This window comes from Natator depressus, chromosome 1 (genome assembly GCF_965152275.1).
Source record: "Natator depressus isolate rNatDep1 chromosome 1, rNatDep2.hap1, whole genome shotgun sequence".
In the NCBI taxonomy this organism is placed as follows: domain Eukaryota; kingdom Metazoa; phylum Chordata; order Testudines; family Cheloniidae; genus Natator; species Natator depressus.
This window is the reverse complement of record NC_134234.1, coordinates 33899875-33917855: the sequence shown is the minus strand read 5'-3', so window position 1 is coordinate 33917855 and position 17981 is coordinate 33899875. Positions and strand designations below refer to the sequence as shown.

The 17981-nt window shown below is 40.6% G+C and overlaps 1 protein-coding gene across 1 annotated transcript in view; it reads right to left on the bottom strand.

Annotated features, from left to right (window-relative positions):
- The window catches only part of DYNC2H1 (dynein cytoplasmic 2 heavy chain 1), a 389779-nt gene that overhangs the window by 130934 nt on the left and 240864 nt on the right, over window positions 1-17981 (bottom strand). The window contains exons 77-82 of the mRNA XM_074957219.1: window positions 16532-16657; window positions 15681-15791; window positions 11228-11383; window positions 6138-6213; window positions 3517-3728; window positions 2474-2578 (exon numbers count right to left, since the gene is read on the bottom strand). Of these exons, the coding sequence (XP_074813320.1) occupies window positions 2474-2578; window positions 3517-3728; window positions 6138-6213; window positions 11228-11383; window positions 15681-15791; window positions 16532-16657 (786 nt within the window). The remainder of the gene's footprint in view (window positions 1-2473; window positions 2579-3516; window positions 3729-6137; window positions 6214-11227; window positions 11384-15680; window positions 15792-16531; window positions 16658-17981) is intronic.

The following is a 17981-nucleotide window of genomic DNA, read 5'->3' as shown; positions in this document are numbered from 1 at the left end:
AGATCTTGCATAGTGTGCCTTGATTCCTTTTAGAATAGGCTAGTCTGATGGCTTGAATGCCTCCACTATGCACAACTTAATTCATTTGGCCAGAGATAGCTTGGATGCCCAAAGACCTTGGCACTTTTGGTGAAAGGGCACAAATAAAGAGCCTGATCATCAATTCAGTGTGCTTGAGGTAAATCTTTAGTGCTGTACATACACCCACATTATGGTACATGTTTTCAGTAAGATGCTGTGGATTTGGACAGAATGATAGACGAATCATGCAAGAAATGGAAAAAGGAATTCACCTTTGGTAAGAAAGACTGTGGGAGTCCTTAGAACCACAGTGTTATCATGAAGCACATCATGTGGCTCTTGCATGGATACAGCTGCTAACTCAGATTCATCTAGCTAACATGATAGTGATCATAAAGTAGATTTTGATGGATAGAAAGGTATGACCATTGCCTACAGGGTAGGTTGTTTGGACTTTTAGTACCAATAGTAGATCCTACTTAGGAAAGACTGGTCTGCCTTCTGGTCTAGCCAGTCTGACTGCTCTGAGAAATCTTGAGACTTTAGGATATTTGGCTAAGAACCTCAGAATCTTGCTTGTAAGTCACTGCTTATGCCTGCTTAAAATGTTATGGTGCTGGGTTGAAGACCCTTGTCCAAACCATCCTGAGGAAAATCCAGAATAGCTGGAATTCCAAAGTCCTTGGGGTTTGTTTTCTTTTTGGCACCATGAGCTGAACCACTACCAGATTGAGAAGGCTTTTAGTGTGGAAGTCTGTGTAGAGGTCAGCAGAGTTCCAATCACTTTGGAGGATAATCCGAGTGCAATTGATGCTTCACTCCCAATAGCCAACCTGTGAGGTGGAGAAAGCCTGGATCTGGATGGAGAATGGGACCTTGGTGAAGGATGTCCGTTGTCACTGGTACATACAGTGGAAGTACCAATGCCATGTCTACTAAGTCCAAAAACCATGATGTCCTCTCCTGGCATGGAGCTAGAACTATCAGCTTTGCTTCCCCTCGCCTTATCTGCTGAATCACCATCTCTAGAAGTTGATGTGGTGGGAATGTATAAAGCAAGCCCTTTGGCCACCTGCGTGCAAGAGCATCCTTCCCCAGTGACCTGGGATATGCTTCCCTGCTACTTTGCCATTCACAAGAACAGGAAGTTGCCGAACAGTTTGAGTGCCAGAATGCCAAATTTGTGGCCAGCACAGAGCCTAAATACGAACTCTTTCCTTTCTCAGTAAAAAAGTATACCCTTTTTGTGCTTCCTGTGGTGTGTGGTATTTTGGGGGGAGGGTCTGCTCTATAGGAATCCCTGCATGGGTTTAGCCATGGTAGGGCATATTGCATCCCTTTTTGTAAAAAGCCTTGACTCCTCTAGATATTCTTCTTTCTGTGTCCTCACACTCGGAGTCCCAGTGCCACTGCTTTTGGAATGGGGTCTCGTTCTGAGAATCCCAATTCACACTGGGAATTAGGGAAGCTATGTAGGAGCCCTACTTTTTCCCCAGGGAGCTGAGGACCCACTTGAAGGGGTTAAAGTTGGATCACTTAAGAGATTTTTTTCTTCTGGCTAAGGTCTTCAGGGTAGGGAAGGGGACTGCCAGTCTGTCTCTGAGCCCTGTGCCCTGGCAGTGTGAGAGTCAGCTTGCTGTGAACAGCTAGGACATAGTTCACCCTTCGAAGAGTCTGTAAATGTAGCTGTGCATATAGAGCACTGCTCTGATTTAGCCAGTGTTTGTGGGACAGCCCTGCCATAGCCTGGGAGTGGGGCGATAGAGGATACCAAGATGGGTAACACTGCAGCGGTGGATCGGGGAGGCTGAGACACCTTTGTGCCAATTACCCAATCTAGTGGAAGAGGAGGAGAAGGAAAATAGCTTCATTGCTCACCACTGTCTGAAAAACAAATTAAAAGTAAAGTTGGCAAAGGAAACATCTGCTTTGCTCCTGACTAGCTACTACCGTGGAGGCAGAATTCTGGTCGCAAGTCGAAGAAGGGGGATAGCCAGTGTGGGCTATGCTGTGATGTTGAACTGCCTCCAGAGCTGCAGAGAGGGGAAAAGACCCTACTTCACAAAATTGTAGGAGATGCTTGGCCATCAAAGCAAGTTATTCGTTCTAAGTAAGTAGTATTTCAAATGTTTACACTATTTAAAACATTAAGTAATGTCTCACAATTAACTCCCACAGCAGAATAGAACTCAAAACATGTGAAGTGACCCAAATAAACATTTTACTTGTATTACCAAATAATTGCAGAAGTTATTTTTAAATACTTCCAACATTCTGAATTTATAATGAACACTACACAAAAGTTTTCAACAAGTAACAGGCAACAAACTAAAAATGTCTCAGTGTGATTTGATTTTCTTATGGAAATGCATATTTATGAACAGATATCTGGTCTCCCGGGCTGGTCATATTTCAGATGATACTAACAAGCAGTGCAAAATTTAAAACTTACCAGGGAACTGATCATGCGTTGAGAAGAGCGTGCAATATTGGCAGGCAGGCCAAAGAAATCGGGTTTATCATTTTCTGGAAGGCTTTCAATAATATCACGGTAATCCTACAAAAAAAGGTAGAAAAAGTATAGATAATTGTAAAAGTTTTCTGTGCAATCACAGCTCATGAAAATCAACAGTATATGGTCAAGAGAATTCCAGCAATATATTTTCAAAACATAAACTCTCATTTCATAGGATTTATAATTAATTGCATAACAGCATTTTGTGGACATCACTAAAATAGTACCAGCTCTAAAATGAAGAAATGACTTAAGCATATGAACATATGACATGATATACCATAGAAGCTGCTAATATTGAAACACTGTAATGAAATAGAACAGAAATCCCCAATTGCTTCAGTTTACAATTGACAAACAACAACCCCAATAACAGTGAAGCTGTGATTTCACCAGACAAAGGCTCTCTGCAGCACAATTACAAGACTTCCACAGATCAGTTTGATGTATATCCTACATTGCTATTAACACCACTTTTAAAGTTTTTCACTATTTGGAATTTCAATTTGGAACTATTAGTCACGTCCTTCTTCGTGTTGTAGTCCACTGCAAGATGCTTCCACTTACATTTAAATTTTTGATAAGCTACCATTTATTATACAAAGTATGAAATGTGTGGCATTAAAATATATGGTTATATGGTGATAGGAGGGGTAGAGTAGAACCAGCTCTGTGTCTAAAAGACACTCAAGCTACTGTTCTGGTACAAGGCATAAAGGCTCATTATGGGCGAGGCTGGAAGGAATATGAAACAGGGTATCTCTTACTACCCCTTACTACCTCTTACTATTAGTGTTATAGGGCATAGTCCTACAGGGACTGAATATCCTTCAGCTCCCATTAATTTCAGCGGGATTGAAATGTGCTCAGCAGCTTGCAGGAATCTGCCTTTAATTAGTATGTTCATTTGCTAATTTAGTACTGTAAGAAAAAAAACAAGCTTTGGTTTCCATGTCTGATAACAAGGCAAGCATACATACCAAAATGCTGCAGGAATTGGGTAGAGAGATGGAATATGGGAAGCTGGTCATCTTCTTGCCCCTAAGATTTAAACCTCCAATAACTCTGGAATTAAAAAGCTGCTCCAGATAGGTCCGAAGGACTCTCATATCAAAGTAATTATCTATGCGGCCTCCATAAATAGCATTTTCAAACAGGCCATGCACAAATTCCCACTGAAAATCTTTGGAACCTGTAAATTACAAAATATTACTGTCACATTGACCTTTTTTTGCATAGTGTGATGAACATTTCCTCTTATTACAGTTAATCTTCAGAGAAACAAGGAAATACAAAGAAACCCAGTAAAGTAATACAATCATTACTAAGCAATTTATTTCGTAACTCTAACCAAAAAGTAAAATAAAATAACTGTAAAATGTAAAATATTATATGTTCCAACAGCTGTATTGCAGATGTTCTCAAATATTTTTTCATGTGATAAGAGTGTAATTAATGTGTTTTAAATCCTACCGAATGACATAAATATTGCAGATGTCTTGGGGAACTTTTTATCGTAGACCTCACACATATCAATCAACCCTATTTAGTTGGAGAACAAAAGCACCTTCTCACTAGAGGCCATTCCATATTCAATTGTTGCCTCCTATCTCCTAATCCTTTGTCATCAACCTGTTCAACTCCCCTACCTCCAATGGATCTTTAAGTGTGTTACAGCCATATCACTTTGTGCTGTGATCTCATCAGGCCTCATAAAAAAAGCAGGGTGATTGAATAATACTCTACCATGCCAAAGGAAGACATTGTTACTGAGATGCTGGCTTTCTTATGTGATGTAAAAAGAGGTCCAGGTTATCTGTGATAATAAAAGATCACACAACACTGTGTTTAAAATTAAGGATGTTAACTTTGGTGTTCTGACCAAATTGTATTCAATAAATTACATTCTGCCCACTTAATTATATCCTACAGTTTCAAATAAAATGTCTTTCCCTCTCACTTCTTTGTCCCAAACTACAGAGGAGGGTTAAATCAATGCCGCATTTCATCCAATATGTGATTGTTCAGCATGGGTGAAGTAATTATGGTGAAAAAGAACCTTGAGATTCTTCAAATGAAAAGGTTTGGTATCACACTTAAGTTATTAGTGTTCACACTCAAACTCCAATTACTGCAGGAAAAGCTACCCTCAACACAACAGTTAATATCGATGGCCCAAAGTCTCTTGGTAATATATTCAAACTGTTAAGTCTGCATGTACATAGAATGAATTCCAAAAGTACTAGCCACATATAAATCCCATTTAAATCAATAGGAGCTAGAGATACTGAACCCTTTTGAATATTGGGTCACTAGTTTTATTGGGATTTGGAACTTAAAGGCCTTACCAAAAAAACCCTTATATTTTTCATTTAAGTAAGATAAACAGAGGATCCAAATTAGAGCTGGTTGGAACATTTTCAACACAATGAAATTTTGCTGAAATATGCTGTTTTGTGGATGTGTATCATTCAACCAGGGCAGAGGAGTGAAAAGAGACATGCACACACTATAGCCTGGTAGCTAGGGCACTGGCCTGGGATGTGAAACACCCACATTCAAGTCCTGGCTTTGCCTGATTTTGGGTCTCCCACATCCCAGGCCAGTGACTGAACCCACCAGGCCACATACAAGCACGCACGCTTACTTCTGTGATAATGTTCAGAAGATTTTGTTTTTGATCCAGAAACAGAACTGTAGTGGGGTGGTCACCCGCTCCTGCCCTGAAGGGCTTGAAATCAGCCCTGGGAGAGGGCTGTGGCTGGGAGCAAGCAGTTCCCAGGCTGATTAGGGGAAGAAGGCTCAGCTGTGGCCATGCCCCAACCAGGGCTCAGCTGGCCCTTATAAGAGGGCAGTGGGCCAGGAGCATAGAGTCTCCTCTAGCTGTGGAGGGAGACAGGCCTGGCTGCTGGGGAGTGTACCACAATACCTGAGGTGGAGCAGAGCTGGAGGAAGGCCAAGGGAGCTAAGGAGCTCTGGCCTGGAAACCCCCCAGGCTGCAGGCCTAGTGTAAGGCCGGATAGGTACTGGGGTTGCAGGGGACAGCCCAAAGATAGGCAGAGGCAGCAGGTCCAAACCCCCCTTGCCTGTGATGATTGGCTTACACACTGCAGTCCACCCCAGTGTGCGGGGGCTCAGTGGTGACTGGCAGTAGTCAAGGACTGAGGCGAGGTGGGGATAGTGGGTGGGGGTTCCCTGGGGAGGGAGACCCAGAGACTGTGGAGGTATTGCCAGCGGGCAGCATCCTGGGTAAAAGGGGCACCGGGGTCCGGGAGAGACACGGGGGCCAGCAGCAAGCGGGACACCGGCCTGAAGAGGGTGCTCTGGAGGCTGGAAGAGCTAATTCCCTGGGAGACCAGGAGGAGGTGCCGCAGGTGTGAGTCCCGCATCGTGACAAGAACAAAAACAAATTTAAAAACCTCTACAGTTGCCACGAAACAGAATTGTCATCCCCCACTCAGCTCTAATTGAAATAGCCAAATTATTAAAAAAATAAATCATTCTATGATCTGCTAATTTTATAAAGATCTGAAATGGAAGACAGTCAGAAATACTGGACTAGGCAAAGAAAGGAATCAGCAATCCTTAAGGAATAACATACCATCAAAGAGTCCATCAATAACATCATACCCTGCACGGAGATCAGATAAAGAAAATTCATAAAACTTGGTCCAACCCTATCATTAAAACAAACAAACAAAAAGTTAATATGAGTTATGAAACAATGAGCATTAAATGAAAATGAAAAAGTAAACAAAAATAGCTGCTTACAGAATATATATAATACTTAACACCCGGGGGAAAAAAATCCACATCACTGGTTTGAAGCCATCTTTTCTAGGCTGCTGCTCAGAGATACAGAAACAGGCAGCAGAGAGACAATATGAAAAACATCTCTATCAATGTGTTTAATTTTACATAGACATACAGGCTAGATGCCATCAGGTGTATGCCTACTTGTGTAGCAACTGAGAGTTTTTCTATAAAAATAAATATATTTTAAAAATCCTAATCAGCAAGCCTTCTTGAAAATGATGGACATGAGCATGCAACTCTCTCCTTTCCCTAACAGTGCTTGTTGCAACAATGACTCATTGATAATTATGACTAGACACCTCACTTCCTTACTCCCAATGGCTTTTTTGAATTTCAGTTTCCTTTCAGACTTTGATAAGTATGTCTGCTTCTTTTAACCACTGCCTACAACACATGCCAACCATTATACTCCTCATCTTATTTTACCTCTATATTAAGAAAAAAAAACAGAAAAAAAAATGCAGCAAGCCATTAGCAAGCAAGCAATGATGTCTTCAACATGTACATTCTTAATCACTGGCCCATTCCTAGATCCTTATTTATTGGAAACTGTATTATTCTTTGTATAGTATTAACATATACTAAGTAATTTACAAACAGGTATAAAGACAAAAAGTACCTGTCCCAAAATGTTTAAAAGACAAAGAGGCATATAGGAACAAAGGGGGATATACACCATATATTAAATAAATTAAAAACTAGCTGACTGATAAATCTCAAAACATAAATTGTTAATGGAGATCATCAGCAAATAGCAGTGTTTCTGGTGGGAGTTCAGCAGGGACCTATTCTCACTTCAACACTATTAAAATTTCTAAATTAAATTATCTGGAAGAAAATATAAAATCATTGCTGATACAGTTCGTAGATACAACAGAGATGGGGGGATGGCAAATAATGATGAGAACGGGTCATTCACACAGAGTAACCTAGATTACTTGCTAAAATGGGGGCAATCAAATAACATGCATTTTAATACAGCAAATGAAATGCCCTACATCTAGGCACAAATACTGTAAGCCATACTTTTCAGAATGCAAACCGCATCATGAAACAAGAACTCTGAAAAGGACTTAGAGGTCATTAGAATCATAGAAGATTAGGGTTGGAAGAGACCTCAGGAGGTCATCTAGTCCAACCCCCTTGCTCAAAGCAGGACCAACCCCAACTAAATCATCCCAGCCAGGGCTTTGTCAAGTCAGGCCTTAAAAACCTCTAAGGATGGAGATTCCACCACCTTCCTAGGTAACCCATTCCAGTGCTTCATCACCCTCCTAATGAAATAGTGTTTCCTAATATCCAACCTAGACCTCCCCCACTGCAACTTGAGACCATTGCTCCTTGTTCTGTCATCGGCCACCACTGAGAACAGCCGAGCTCCATCCTCTTTGGAACCCCCCTTCAGGTAGTTGAAGGCTGCCATCACATCCCCCCTCACTCTTCTCTTCTGTAGACTAAACAAGCCCAGTTCTCTCAGCCTCCCCTCGTAAGTCATGTGTCCCAGCCCCTTTATCATTTTTGTTGCTTGCCGCTGGACTCCCTCCAATTTGTACGCATCCTTTCTGTAGTAGGGGTCCCAAAACTGGACACAATACTCCAGATGTGGCCTCATCGGTGCCGAATAGAGGGGAATAATCACTTCCCTCGATCTGCTGGCAATGCTCCTACTAATGCAGCCCAATATGCCATTGTAGATAACAAACTGAACTCAAGCTCCCATTGCAAACCATCTTTCAATATATAAAAGGAATATTGAGCAAGAATAAGGAGGTAATATTACCTCTATGGTTCATTAGTGGCACAACTACAGAAATACTTGTTCAGTTTTAGTGTCCACACTTAAAAAAAATATGCTGAAAAATCAGACAAGGTTCAGACAAGTGCTACAAAAATGATCTGGGGTCTGGAAAACATGCTTTAAAGGAGCCTTGTCACAGAGGTTGAGAGGTGACTTGGTCACAGTATATTACCCACAAAGGGAGAATATAACTGCTACTAGAGGTATCTAATCAAGCATAGACATAACAAAATTCAATGGCTGGAAGTTCAATTCAAAAAAATTCAAACTGGAAAAAGATGAAAATTTTTAACAAAGATGGGTAATTAACTAGTCATCCAAACAAGTTACTAAAGGACATGGTAAATTCTCCATCATTTTGAATCTTTAACTCAACCTCTGCTCTCTTTCGAAAAGATACGCTGTAGTGTCAACCAGAAGTTATCGGGCCAGATGCAAGTATAACAGAGGAAATGACTTGTGTCAAGAAGGAGGTGAAACTAGATGAACATAACTGGTCCTTCTGGCCTTAAAATCTGAGTAGTGAAGTTTTATTATTTCCATGATTTCTGTGTGGACTGTTCTAATTTGAGGTTAAATTTTAAGTCTTTTGGTAAATTAACACATCTCTGCATAGAAGTCTACTTTTAGAAGCCTTTATGGACAAAGTACATTTTGAAAAATGACTTGAAGGAGGAAAGTGTGGAAGCATGGCAGATTGGAACAGGCAGTAGGTTTTAGCTTTGGGAGCCAAAATCAGAAAAGGCTCACAGTCAAGAGTGAAATTTCATAATAATTAAGTGGGGGTAGGGATAGCTCAGTGGCTTGAGCATTAGCCTGCTAAACCCAGGGTTGCAAGCTCAATCCTTGAGGGGGCCATTTAGGGATCTGGGGCAAAAATTGGAGATTGGTCCTGCTTTGAGCAGGGGGTTAGACTAGATGACCTCCCCCTGATATTCTATGATTCTAAGTGATCTTAATTTATATTATACTGTTTTTAACAAGAAACAATATTCTATGTTAATCATATTTTTTTTCTTGTTTCTTGCATCTTTCCATGTTCTGGATCAGAAATTTTTATAACCTACTTCCCAAACTCATGATTGTATGCCTGGTTGTCCTGCAAATTGGTTTATCTAAAGTCTGCTGATATCCAGTTCATGTGCCAAATCTTTGGCCTCTCCCTTGGACTTTTCTGTCCATGATCATTGCAAGGGCCATCCTACCAATATAACACTCAGGTCTCAGTTGGATATGTCCACACCAAAGTACCTTCACCTCCTTCAATTTCCCTTCAATTGGAGCAAGCTGCATTAGCCCTTGACCTCATTTTATTTCCTGGAGTGGCCAACCAGTTGACCACCTCAATATCTTCATTTCCATAGTGGAGAGTATGCTGATTTCTTTGCTTATGGCTGGCCATGTCTCCGTTCTCTATACATCTGATCAATGTTATTATGCAATATCCTCAAGTGTTCTAATGTTTGGATGACACATTCAAAACCAAACTTCCAGTCATAATATTACTGCAGTGACCCTGTAGGTCCTTCAACAACACCATCAGTCACCTTTGCAATTAGGGTCATAGTCCCTTTAAACAAGGACCCAAAAAGGAAAAGAAAGCAAAAACAAAAAAGACTCCAATCATTCCAGCCTAAATCAAAGGACAATAAAATAGTCACAGGAGAGGTTCATTTAGTCATGTGTCCAAATAAAAACAAACCAAATGCAGGGACGCTTCCTTTTCTCTAGTCAGGGCTGCCCCCTTCAGCCAAGGATCCAGTTGGAAAACAAACAAACAAGGAAGTCCTTACTATGGTTATAGGCTCTAGGCTTCAATATAATTCTTCTCAGTACAAGTGAGGTAAATAATTCCCCAATTTTATCTCTCCCACCCAGGATCTAGGTTCAGGAGGAGACCAGATATCACCCTCCTTCCCTTGGAAAAGCCAGTTCCTCCCTCCAGGTTTGCCAACTTGGTGATCTTTAAGGGCTAGTTTCTACCTTTCTGTTTGGTGAAGAGGCTTTTAATGCTTTCTTGAATCATGCAAGAGGGAGCACATACACTTTGTCACAGGGCCCCAGACCTGTATCAGGATCAGCTAGCTCAGATCTTTAAGCCCATGAAGAGTGCCATTGGAACCAATGGGACTCTGAAAAGCTGTAAGTGTCTGTGCTATTAAGCCCCAATTCTGTACTGAGGCCATATCCAATCATTAAGATCTCCAAATTAGTAGCCACCAAAAAGTTCCACATCAGTAGCTATTGTGACAGGGTCGGGCCAGATGGCTACAGGAGAGTAACAGAAGGCAGATATATTAGCCCCTGATTAAGTAGGTCCCTTTTCCCTGGGTAAGGTAACAGGGAAGGTTCCAGAACAATCAGGAACCTTCTGGAGACAATTAAGACAGACAGGCTGATTAGAACACCTGCAGCCAATCAAGAAGCTGCTGGAATCAATTAAGGCAGGCTAATCAGGGCACCTGGGTTTAAAAAGGAGCTCACTTCAGTTTGTGGTGCGTGTGTAAGGAGCTGGGAGCAAGAGGTGCTAGGAGCTGACAGTGAGAACGCATACTGTTGGAGGACTGAGGAGTACAAGCATTATCAGACACCAGGAGGAAAGTTCTATGGTGAGGATAAAGAAGGTGTTGGGAGGAGGCCATGGGGAAGTAGCCCAGGGAGTTGTAGCTGTCGCACAGCTGTTCCAGGAGGCACTCTAGACAGCTGCATTCCACCGGGCCCTGGGATGGAACCCGGAGTAGAGGGCGGGCCCGGGTTCCCCCCAAACCTCCCAACTCCTGGTCAGATACAGGAGGAGTTGACCTGGACTGTGGGTTCATGAAAACAGCCAAACTGAGGGCTGCTGTGAAGCTCCAAAGCGAGCAAATCCGCCAATAAGCGCAAGACCCACCAAGGTAGAGGAGGAACTTTGTCACACTATATTTATCACTTCTGCATGCCCCAACATACAAAAAGGTGCATATTTTATTTTAAACAACAAACTTAAAAGCTGCTAAATATGAAATGATTTAATTATGAAATGAAAGAAAATATTTTAGTAAACAAACCGAATATTGGCAAGAAGTTACAGTACTTACCTGAGGGATATAATTTCTTCTTTCTTGGCATGCAGCATGAAACCATGCCAAACTAAAGAGTGCATGGGCTCGAGACAAATTGCCCTTTTTACTAATCTGCTCTGGACTCCACGATTCATAGGTTCTCATCAAATTCTTTTTTAGGCCTGGAGGGGCCTAGGTAGACAAAAACAACATAGTTTTGCGTGCGTGTGTGTGTATGTATATGTGTGTATATAATATAGTTAAACAACAACATCAACAACAGCACATATATATATATATTTCTAAATGTCTAACACTAATTATTTCCTAAATCTTCAAAATTAACTTAGATTTGGAAAATAAGAGAAAACTCTGATTAAAAAAATTGTAGTAGGTGGCCTAATAATAGAATCATCTTAGACTGGAGATAATGTTGACTCACTGAAGGGAATTCTGAACAGAACAATAAACAAATTGTGGGACTGAAATGCAGTATAAGAAAGATTAAGGGAAGGCCATCAGCTTGAAATATGTTAATTTAAAAACATACCGAAAACAAATTTGTTCAAATACGAATCAAAGAGTTTCTTGTTTTAAAATCAGTACTACTACTTATTATTTATGTTTCAATGAAGCCTAGTGGTCTTGATCAAGGATAAGGGCCCCCTGTGCTATGCATATAGGCATAGTACATACATATGATAAAAAGAGAGAGTCTCTGCTCAAAAGTATAGGTCAAGAGACAACACACGAATATAAGATGTGGGAAGCACAAGGTAACAGTGAGAAAATTATGATTACTGTAGTAAGAAAGTAACACTATGTGACAATCCATTATCAAGTGTAAAAAAAAACACAAGAACAGCCATATTGGCTCAGATCAATGGTTCATCTAGCCCAGTATCCAGTCTTCTGATAGTGGTCAGTACCAGATGCTTCAGATGGAATGAACAGAACAGGACAATTATCGAGTGGAGGGGTGGTGTCAAACGGGAGTTAGGTTTAAATCCTTTTAAAGATTTTTTCCTCTCCTTTGAAAAAAATGATGTTTTTGGCTAATTTCTCCTACTTACAGCAACCTTAAGGTTACTTGTAACAGTGGCAAAATATTTTCTGACTGATTTTTTTAATAAGTTGATGATTTGCCTTAAATAAATATGTATATCTTGACCAGATGATGATTAAGGGGCTTTGACAACCAAATAATAATCACCAGTGAAAACAAGCCAAGTGAACAACTAGTGTCCTTAGTAAGAACAAGATGTTGGGCTTACAAGAAGAGATAAGGAAAAGAATCAGTGCCATTATATCATTGTGGAGCCTCAGTGATTTTAGAGGTGGTGGATCCAACAACACCAAGGAGCTAGAACATCAGGGCCTAGATCTCAGAGACTCTGTGGCTAGTGTGTTATTAAGGCACGCAACATTGGTAAGAAGGATTCCCTACCCTAAGTGCCTAAAGTAAAAACTCCACTCAGTATGGAACTGCCAACATTTTGGAATACAGAACACAGAGCCATCAGACCTTGTAATATGGAGCTGCTGGGGTCTAACTGGAGGAAAACTCCTGAGCACTGTTGGTTCAGGTGTTCCTGAGAAGAGCATCTGCTCTGTCCACTCCTTGAATTACTTCCTTTCTGTGGCACAGGACCATCTGCTGTCAGAGAAGAAGAGCTAAACAATGTAAGAAGCACCAAGGACAGCAAACTGCTGTGTTCCGGTAGGTAGCCTTAGATCACCAAAGACATCAGTGAAGCTTGCTCTGAAGATATGGTAATCCCACAGGTGCCTTGGAAGATAGCTCAATACACTGGAAGCTCTGTTACTATTCTAGGATAGCTTGCAGCCATGAAATGACTTGGACAATAAAGTGTGATGGCAAAAACCTGAACAGGTGCCGGTGCTCAGAAGTGTCTTTCCAAATTAAAGCATCAAGGGAGCCCTTCTGTGACAGATGCAGTCAAGCAATTTCCTTTCAGTGAGTACCATCAAACCATGGAGGGTAACTAATGCTCAAATATCAGCCCAGCCTTCTTAGCATCTAAGGACAGAGGGGACACCAATACCTTTAAAGCACCTCCATGCCAAAGTGTCAAAACTTGGGGTATGTCCAAGATGCCAAGCCAAGGAGCTGACTTCTGGTGGACCTTATCTACAGGTCTGACGGTTGAGATCTCACCTCTGAAGCTTGTGTGGTTAGGTACCTCGCCTTCTGGCAACTATACACCAGCGTGAAGTGACACCTCACCTTCTTGGCACTCTTGCAGCAAGTTTAAAGCACTGGCATGATGAGGCACCTCAGAGATATGCAATGCACCTCACTTCTATATGCTAGTGAGCTGCCTTACTCCAAAGATGCAAGAGGGTGCCTTATCTGCCAATTGTTAAGGTATTAGTGCCAATGTGCTGAGGTAGGGATGCTGAGGCACTTTTCCTGACTGGTGCATCCAGGCAAAGATGCTGATGCATTAGATTGCCTATTCTACATTGCATAGCTAAATCTGAGTCTCCTTTGACTGGCATCAATGTATCCAGGCAGAGGTGTAGAAACATAGTGTCACCCCTATCTCACACTGATATAACAAAGTTAAGGCACAGATAACCAATTGCCTGGAGCTCATACCTCAGGTGAGATATGCAGGAATGCCTCTTCTGCATGTCAGATTTCTGTGTCTTCAAGTTTCTGGGCTCAAGAGTTCCTGCAAGTCTTGACCTCAATACAGAAAGATAAAGCATCTACAGTCTTTAGATCCCTCCCAAGCCCTTAAGCAGAACAGCATGCCTTAACGACTCCAGCCAGGAGCAGAACTGGAGATTTTATTAGTCTTGTGGCAGGGACCTAAGAGTTTGCCATCCAGAAAGTATCACAGGAAACCACTTAAATGTTGTGTAGTGAGGTACTGGTGAAAGGAATTTTCATTTGAAATGAACCCTTGAAAAACAAGATAGGAGAAACACAAAAGAAAACAAAGATTCAAAAACTTAATCTACAATTTGTCTGACAAAGCAAGTGCTCTCAGTCCGGAAAGACAGACAGATACATCAAGGTCAAGCAACTGCCGTAAGCTGTCACAGGCAGATAAACTTCTAAAATGAAGGAATTTCTCTGTTTTCAATTGGTAGAAAAGAGCAGGAAGCGGCTGCATTGAACTGCAGATTTACTCCAGCTCAGAGAAAACAACCAAAGCTTTGAAAGAAGCTACCAGTTAAGCCTGAGATGAGAGGTTCAGCACTAATTGAAAACTGATTACTTGCCATGACTGAGAGCTAGAGAGCAATAAATGATATTGTGAAACTACCCAAAGTCAAACTGCATGTAAAAAGAGCTGAAGCAGCAAAGCAAAGGGTCTGGCAGGCGACTTCTGTGGATCCTACCTTGACTGACTGAGATTAGAAAAGAATGAACTGAAAAAGTGTTAACAGGGAGCTGTGGCACTGGCATTTGGAGTGGAACTTATATTTTCCACCTGATGGGTTTTAGGTGAAATACACACCCTTGGGCAGAGGCTCTTAACTTTAAGTATGGCTGCCATTGTTGCCTTTTCCATTATAATGTTTTCTTGAGGCAAGAATTTAAGATATTGCAACAGGCATAAATCCCACCTATTCACATTGATTTTGGATATAAATGTTTACGTAATTTTTGAAATTCTAAGAAGAGGAGACACCTAGAGAGTGAGAAAAACATCATCCTACCTAACAGAACCAATTCAGAAGAAAACAGTGTCTGCACTGTCACAGATTGAGTCACAGAAAGATTATCATCCCTGGATACTCTGAGAGATCACTAAATAGGAACTAAACCACCAGACTGCAGACTCACAAAAAAAATATATTATGCAAAATGATGTAAAGCATGATACAGAGTATCAAGAGCAGCTTATAAGGCAGGAACATTAAGAAGTTATCACTCTTGCCATAAAATATAAAAACAAAAAAGAAATTCAGAAATAAATCTTTCATTCTGTTAACTCTTCTGTTTGTGCTTATACTCTATAGAAACTTCCGTATGATCATGCACTGTTCTGAGGCAACGACATTACCCAGGCATAATAGAATGCAATAAGGACAATGTAAGAGCCGTAAGTCTGAATTTCCACATTTTTGCTTGCTTAAATCAGCTATGTTTTTAAACATATATTCAATATTGTAACCACTGGTTCACTATGCTATCTTTTAATAAAGTTAATTTTTCTAAGTCCAATTTGGGGAAAAAATCTGGAAGTCTTATAAACAACTATTTTATTTCATGGATCAGCAAGTTCTCATACATGATCATACAAATGATCACTACAAATATCCTAAGGTAAATGAATACCAATGTGTTTCATTCATATTTAAAAAAAACGACAACATCTAAAAAAAGCCCCATATTCTGTATTAGTTACAATTTGCTGAACTTCCTTCTATAAGACATATGCCTGTTGTTTCATCTCTCCTGAGTACTTGTTTGTAGCTATTCAATAAAAACGTTCCTTAGAAATCTTACCTCATACGTTATTTTCAGACTTGACTGAAGCAAAATCGGAGCAAATTTTGGATGAACTTCAGCAGTAAGCCACAGACGAAAATTAGGCTGGGGCTGAAGAGTATTCAATTCCTGTTTAAAAAAGGAGATGTACTCTATTAAAATTATGAATATTTGATTTTTCAGAACAGTAAGAGTTTAAAGGAATACTATCAACTTAAAATTATACTTCTGTTTGAAAACACCTACTGTTGTTGCAAGCAACATCTGGGATTACATTAATTGACAGAGATTGGAGAAAATCATTTTTTTCAGGTTGGTTTACTTTGTAGTTTTCACAGCACTTAGTATATAGCTATTTCACTATTACACCTTTATATCAGTTTTCCCCTGTCTGTGTGAGTCTTTCACACAACATGGAAGAGTATCTTTTTGTAAATATAGGAAAATATGATTGCAAAACAACAAAAACAAGCAGGAAGACTCAGGGGCAGGTACAGTACTTAACTAATTTAAAAAAAAACTAGATTCTGAGCTGATGCTGTTGCTTTAAGCAGTACACATTCTCAAGCATGTATGAGTCACAATAGGACTGCTCAAATAATTAAGTACTAATTCATCATATGGGTGGCAGAATAGGGCTCTAATGAAATAGTTCATTTTCTACAACTCAATGAAAATTAAAGTAAAAAACGCCTCAAACGAGGTGTGTTTCTCTTTGATTTCAAACATGTAATCACACTGGTGACTAGGAAACCTGTAAATTTGTGTTCCAGACCCTTGTTTTCCGGTCATCAACTTTGCATACTTAGAATAGAAGTTGCCAGATGTTTCTGAAATAACGCAGATGACTCTGATGCAGTTAGCCTCACCTTTTCCAAAATAGGAAGCCAAGATACAACAAGATGCAAGTTCTTCAAACAAAGCCATTCTCCATTGCGTGCACATTCTTTTAGAGTTTGAATGGCTAAGTCAGCTTGGCCTTGGCCCATGGCAACCTGCAAAAAGAAATACATTTGTATTGGGAATTTATTATGCCTTAATATTTTGTTCAAAAGTGAAAACAAAGCACTAACTAGAATTCTCTGAATATTTTGCTTTTGAAGATCCCCATTGTAGGATTAGAACAAACTGCACGAATCTCCCAAACATTGCAAACATCTGAGTGTTAGGGAGCATACACGCATCAACACACAGAACTGAGCATTCTGGACAAGATGAAAGGGATTTGATCTAGATGGTGTATCCTTTATGATCTACAGGAACCATTGGTCTAATGTAATTAAAACGGAGATAGGTCTTTGCATAAGATTGGACTGGAGCTCACTAGCCAAAATATCAAAATCGGTGCTTGGTACTGAAAGAGCTGATGGTGCTAGGTGATGGCAATGTTGTTTCCCTTTTAGGTTGACACTGTTAAGGAAAAGTTAGCACATGTGACTCCATTTTGGTTTGGGGCCCACCATTGTCTAAAAGCAAGCACATCATGCACCAGGAGGAGTGTTCCTTAGATACTGCATTCCTGTGAAAATCCTCCTCCTTGTCTCCAGCCTGCCTTGACTCCCAGTATCTGTTTTTTGTCAGTCCCTAAGTCCCTATCTCCTGGCCTTTGATGTGAGGCCTCCCATCCTGATAATAAAAGTTACTGATGCATGGCTTTAGGACCATGCTGTGTAATTAACATACTGGTTTAGCACGAGAAACGCACCAAGCAGGGACAGGTGGTAGATAAGAAAAGGGTCTGTTTATTGGCTAAGGTTTCCGATGCACGAGGGCAACACGCTTTGCTAAAAAGTATATAACCTTTGTATAATCTGTATTCGGGGTCCCCCTCCTGGCTAGCAGGGGGGGCACCACACTCGAGCGTAATAAACTTGTTGTTTTTTGGGAACTCTGCAGTTGTGGACTTTGTTTATGTGCCTCAGCCTAGATTTGAACTGTGCGTGACCTATCAGGTATAATTTGTAGCATTTGTGTGCGTGTCCTACCAGGTGTAATTCGTAGCATTTGTGTGCGTGTCCTATCAGGTATAATTCGTAACAACATACAAATTGCTTTGTTAGACACTGAACTTTGATAGTGTGACACTGCTGGTACTGAGATTACTGATGCCACCTTTGGTAGCAAAAAAGATGGACTTGATTCTCTTCTACTCACATGGATGTAAATTAAGAATACTATATTGAAGGTAATGGAGTTACATCAGTGTAAAACTGGTAAGGGATAGGAGAAACAAGCATGTTTTCTTTCTATGAGAAGAGTGGGGAGATCCAAATGACCTAACATAGGACCTTGTCTTTTTCATTTTCTTAAGAGTGCTGT